Source organism: Channa argus, chromosome 2 (assembly GCF_033026475.1).
Source record: "Channa argus isolate prfri chromosome 2, Channa argus male v1.0, whole genome shotgun sequence".
NCBI classification, from domain to species: domain Eukaryota; kingdom Metazoa; phylum Chordata; class Actinopteri; order Anabantiformes; family Channidae; genus Channa; species Channa argus.
In genome coordinates, this window is record NC_090198.1 from 21,324,951 (window position 1) to 21,330,950 (window position 6,000).

The 6,000-nt window shown below is 38.1% G+C and overlaps 2 protein-coding genes across 5 annotated transcripts in view; both read right to left on the reverse strand.

The window, feature by feature from the left end:
- apba2b (amyloid beta (A4) precursor protein-binding, family A, member 2b) overlaps nt 1-1,992 on the reverse strand; it is a 48,798-nt gene extending 46,806 nt beyond the window's left edge. For 3 of the 4 annotated variants that reach the window (XM_067496350.1, XM_067496349.1, XM_067496345.1), the window contains exon 1: nt 1,836-1,992. The gene's annotated coding sequence lies outside the window, so the exon portion shown is untranslated. The remainder of the gene's footprint in view (nt 1-1,835) is intronic. The other variant, XM_067496346.1, reaches the window with a different exon arrangement.
- A 1,358-nt stretch (nt 1,993-3,350) lies between these two features.
- On the reverse strand, nt 3,351-4,841 carry saa (serum amyloid A). Its single transcript, XM_067496364.1, has 4 exons — nt 4,690-4,841; nt 4,492-4,591; nt 4,234-4,372; nt 3,351-3,626 (listed from the first exon to the last, which is right to left on the reverse strand). Exons 2-4 carry the CDS (start codon nt 4,577-4,579, stop codon nt 3,488-3,490), a joined length of 366 nt encoding a protein of 121 aa, XP_067352465.1. The 5' UTR covers nt 4,580-4,591; nt 4,690-4,841; the 3' UTR covers nt 3,351-3,487.
- Nucleotides 4,842-6,000: the final 1,159 nt, after the last annotated feature.

Sequence of the window (6,000 nt, forward strand, 5' to 3'; positions counted from 1 at the left end):
CCTTATTTCTTTTCTCCCCCTAGAGTCCAATTTAGTATCCTACTTCTGCATTATGAATAGGATCCCAGCAAGGTCCAGGGAGGGTGTTTGTCCTTCAGTGCAGGTGCTACATAAAATAAAACCATCCAAGGCCAGACAGTTGAGACAAAGCCCAGGAGTGAAACAGATATACACGAGACTGCAGAGAAAATGAGAACAAATATAGCAAAAATTGGGGCAGGTGAAGGGAAATAACGACAAAAACTTAGCATCAACAAGTTTTTTTTTAATCGTGAATTTCCAGCGCCCCTTCCTTTCTCTAATATGCATTATGAACCTCTATTTGTCCACATATCTCTGGTCATCACTCTTCTCCTGCATCACAGCCATTGTTCTGCTCTTCCTTTCTGTCTGTTCTCCACTCCCTACTGTACAATCCCTTTTTATCAATCTTAACCCCTGTCTACTTTCCTTTTACTACATATTGTCTATTAACAAACCCATTTTAGCATGACATTATTGAATGTAAAATATGTTGGGTTTTTTTTATTGTGCATATTTCAGTTGGGTATAAAGAGGTTCAATGCAGGAGCTGCGAAATGTTTTTGTGAATCATTCACTTACATGTCATTTTAGTGGAACACCAACGTAATTGTTTTCTGTTCACTTCTATCATGTTAAATAATCTGAAATATAGCCAAATGTTGAAGTCTTAAAAATGTAATCTTGCTGTATCACAGCAATACCAATAAGGTTTACACAACTCCACTTAACCTAATACTTAAATATACTGTATATTCAACTGTGATCTGCATCAGCTCATTATTGTATTTGTGATAAAAACCAACAATGTAAAACCATCAGCCTGCCGGAAGAGGTCACAGTCGGTGAAGGCTACTAAAATGCACTATGCCTGACTGGATGAGGACGGTCACTAAGGGCACAACATTGTGTGATGCTAAACAGACCCTATGAGCCTGTCCCAAGCTCCCTCTGAACAATGAACAGCTAGACACAACCCTTGTCAGCAACTCTCCCCCCCTGGGGCAGGGACTGGCACAGAGCGGTACACTCTACGTAGACACTGAAGTATACACAAATCCTGCACCAAATATTAGATTCACATATCTAATATTAGCTATATGCAATGCTTAGGTCTTAACTTAAAACCGGTAGCCGCTTGTTATCCAGGTTATTGTGGAGAAGATGAAAGAGTGCTGTGTACCTCACACAGTTTTCAACTTCATTCTTGTGGAAGGTGAATAAATAGAAGGCATTAAACACATAAGGAATTAAACTGAATGTCCTTAGCATGTTAGTCAAGTACCGGGTAATATGATGTATATTATAGGAAATTACCTGATATCTGGGTTGAATAGGTAATTTCCACAAAGAGGATTTGGGGTAGCCTGCACATGCCTAAGGTGTCGTTTAATAAAACGACAGACGAAATAAACTGCACCGTTGAAGGCATTTGAAAATTAACAACCTTCCACATCTGATGAGACACTAAAGGCCTGTGGCAATATAACTACAATCGATCATTTTAGGCGTAGACTGGGCAGTGCAGCGATGAATCACCGAGAACTGAAACATAGGTGTGAACACGGTTAAGAAAGCAGCTCCAGTCTGTTCCCACGAACACCACCTAAATCATACCGCCGACTTTTAATACAAGAAACGTGTTTGGTCAACGCTCGTCGCTCTGGTATTAACACTGATGCTGAGGTCAAATCCACAGGCTGAGCGATCAGCATCCGTCCACCGCTCCCCCGGATAAATGAGAGGAGCGACACTACAGCCTAACTAGCTCATCGACGTCTCGTTAACACATTTTTAATAAAACTGCTACTTACCTGGATAATTTCATATGCTGATCAAGTCACCTCCTTTTGAGATTTGTGAGGGATGATGTTGAATGGTCGCGCATCACTCAGTGTGTGCTTCGCCGACAGAAAGCGTACGGAGCTCCGTGCCTGACAGCAGCACCCCGGAACGAGTATAACGTAACACCAGCCCACTGCAGCTGTCTGCTGGGTGAATACACCGCCCGCTACCGCTACCCCACCCGAGCAGCACCAGCTTCACGTTACTTAACATCAGACAAAGAGTTACTCTCCCGTTACCACAATCACACTTCTTCTAAAATATAGGGGATTATGAATATGATCACCGATGCATTCAACATCTAAGGTTCTAAGAAAACAAGTAGCACAATATCCCAGCTGTATTGATATTTTAACGCAACAATACTCTGTTTTGTATTTGCTGCACTAAACATAAATGTATAAAGGAAATTGTGTTAAAGCTAAAGACACATGGATATGTTATTATTAGCACTAGCTAGATATTAGCTGTAAGCTAACAGCTTGCCAGTCCCACTTGATGTAGCTTATTACCATAGTAATGTTAACATTAATGCTAGCGTTACATTTCCACAGTTAACCATTAAGAGCCATTAATTAAAATATAATTAACCAGTTAATCGCTAGCTCCGTTTGAAAATCTGGGAAAGTGAACACCTAACCTAGTTAACAGCTAACATAAGCGCTCATTCACCTTCAACATGGATTAAATGGATTTATTTTTATTATGACTTTTTAAGGGGTCTTTAAGAGTCACTGAATCAGCAGCAAGTTTGTAAGATAACTTATGGGTCCGTTTACAAAATGTATTAAAAAATATATTTTCTCATGTTATCTTTGAAGCAAGTATGAAATACTCTTTAATTTACCTAATATTACAGAGGTAACTAATTTCATTTCAATTATACTTCATTTGAGTGTTTAAAAAAGAAAAGCACATTATGGTCGCTTTTTTCTTTAGAAATTGATTGTAATATATATATATATATATATATATATATATATATTTGCTCTATGTTTTGTGTATATTCAAGATTAACAATGGCCCTGTTTTGACCTTGTTTCATGATGGAATTTAGTTGTAATGTCTTATTAACATACCTCTGGTGCAAACTGTATCAACCACAATGGGAGACAATGAATCAGTGCTTTGTCTTTATAAGTGCTAAAGCTAAAGTCAAGTTTTTAATGTCAGATTAAAGTGTTACATTGCCTCCTCAGATTGTCTTCTAAGCTTTCACCCTGATGTGTCAGATGAAGGCCGGCACTGCCACAGAGTGGCAATGCCTACACATTACAGATAAATGAATTATGAAGCGCATCACTGCAAATAGACAGCCATAATAATGACTTAGTACTGCTACATGACAGTACAGCTGTACAGTATACAGCTATCTTTGCACATCATGCATCAATCTTCCTGTGAACCTACTGTTCAAAATAAATCTTGATCTTGTTCTTTAGCAAATTTGGGCTAGATAAAAAACAGTTTCTCATATGGACCAGTGTATGTAATAGGATCTTTTATTTGGGAGCCAATAAAGTTACGGCAGGGTAAAATCAAATTCAAAAACGTTGTGTTTTAACACCAACATCCTTATAATTCTTTCAATAGTTTTATTAGAAATCCGTAGCTTTTGTCCTTAGTATTTGTCAGGAAGTCCTGCTGGCCTAAAATGGTTAGGATCTCCTCCTTCCCGTCCCCAACGGTTTGCATGTTGATCAGCCTCGGAGTCTTCAGCACCATGACCCATTTTTTCCTGCACCCACTCCCTTGCATTACTGAAATGGGAAAACAATGAATATTAGCTTAAGCAGTTGTGAAAACAAGTACTTTTCAAAGTTCAGGAAGTAAATGAAGAATACACACTGAGTAGAGTAAAAAACAGAGAGGGATATTTAAAACTATTATTGCCCAGCCATGACCACTGCATCTGTAACAAACAGCAAGAATCTGGACTATAGGACTAATTGAATTTACATAAACATTGTTAGAGGATATCGAGCTAAAATGTGACAGACTGAGGCTGTAGGAAGAGTTTGGAAGATCCCCAGCTTTATTATGGGTTTCTCTAAAAAGGTCCTGGGATGGAGCCTCATGAAGATAAGCCCCCAGGCTGCTTAAGTGGATGAAGTTATTGTAAGAAGATGACCCAGATCTGGTTGTCATCTGCATAGGAATGACAATGAATATCATCTTTGAGATATGTGATCTATAGGTAGCATTTTATTCAAGAAGGATAAAAGATCCAAAAAGTGAGGGGCTTCACAATCTGCCAATAGCAAAACGTCAGGGTCTTTTGTAGAAAACATTGGCTGTTAGATTCATCTGCAGCTTTCTTCATACAAAGTTGCCATTGAAAATGAAAAGAGAAACTATTCTTCTTACCTGATAACCTCAGCTGCCAATCTGCCCCCTGATCCCCTCTGGGCAGCATCATAGTTTCCTCTTGCGTGAAAGTATTTGTCGGAATTCTTATAGTTGGCCTCCCTCATGTCACCGTATGCTCGCCACATATCACCAGCCCCTGATAAGAAAAACAGAGTTCAGCACAAAAAAACAAATGAACAAGAGTATAGAAAAACAAAATATAGTCATAAAACATGCAGTACATGTAAATAAAAATAAAAAAGGGACATTTCTAACCCTGAGCAGCTTCAACGGGGAACTTGTACCACTGAGCATTGGTTCCCACAATAAGAATCAAACCTATTCCTGCTAGAATCAACTTCATGGTTTTAGAATTCTAAAAAGGAAAAAACATTAAATATTAAACATTTAAAAAATGGATACATGCATTGATATTCTTCAGATTAATGTTCAGATCACCATATTAAAACTTACTTTTAGTCCTTGTAAAGTGTAGAGTAGGCGTTAATAGAACAGATTATCTTTTCACTGAGGATTGTCCTTATATTGTATCGTCAGGCAGGCTGGGTTTTTGGGTTTTCCAAATTATGCAAAGACTCAGTCCATGTGTAAACATGCTGAGGACATTCCCTAGTTGTGCAATGGCATGTATCAAATGCAAGGCCAACTGCAAACTTTAAACAGATTTTCACCGCATTTCATCTGGTTCTATTGGACAATAGAACATTTTTACATTCATATGCTATAATAAAATACAATGATTTGTGGTTATTGTGATCCTGTGCAGTTGCTCATGCACTGAGTTAGTGGTGTGATTCTTTGTTCCTGGACACATGTTGACATTCATTACATGTAATGACTGCCAAATCACAAAATATGAATGCCAATGCTGCTGGTTTTTCTTTCATGTGTTGCTGTTGCACCACTGCTATATGAAAGAATTGAGAGGTAATTAAAATGCATATTACTACCTGCCTGTGTTAAAAGGATTATCGTGAAAATAAACCTGTATCTGGTAAGTCCTGTGTTTGGTGAATCACTATCTCGGCCACAACTACACCATGAAAACAATAAAAATTGTGATCAACCCTGAAAAGATTATTGAAAGCAGAACTCACTGAGCTTTTTTGGTGAGACTAGAGGCTCTGACTGGTAAAGACCCTGGGCTGGTAAAGACCCTGGGCATTCTCCTTTAATAAGAATTTACATGTTAGTAACTCCCACTTGGTTATGTAAGTAAATATACATGTAAATAAAGATTTAAAGATATGGACCATGAACAATTCACCCTCATTTACAGTGAAGGTATTCTGAATTAAAAAAACAAAACAAAACCAACACATTCCAGACATCCGTTTGTCCGTCATTGTACTGTGTCTCCATTTCCTTTATAGAAGGAAAAGTGGTTTACCTCTGGTGTAATATTTCATGCATGTTTCAATTAGAAACTCTTAAAGCACATTATCCATTATGGCCATTTGCTAAGCCACTGAAACTGCAGCCTGATAAACAAAACTGACCTCTGTGTACTCTAAGCCTCTTATCACACCCTGACTAAAACTGCTCTTTGTGCAGGCTGCGATGTAGCAGCTCCCTGAGCTTTTAACATTGATTTTCTTTTCATTAGAGGACCATCTTTGATAGCTAAAATACCACTGCATTACATAGATGGTAAAGATTTATTGTTAGGGGAGATTTGAAACATTGATACGATTCACATTTGCAAATGTGTAATAGCAAGCCAGCATTGTAAAGCACATGGGAATACATTTTGTCTGCAGCTGA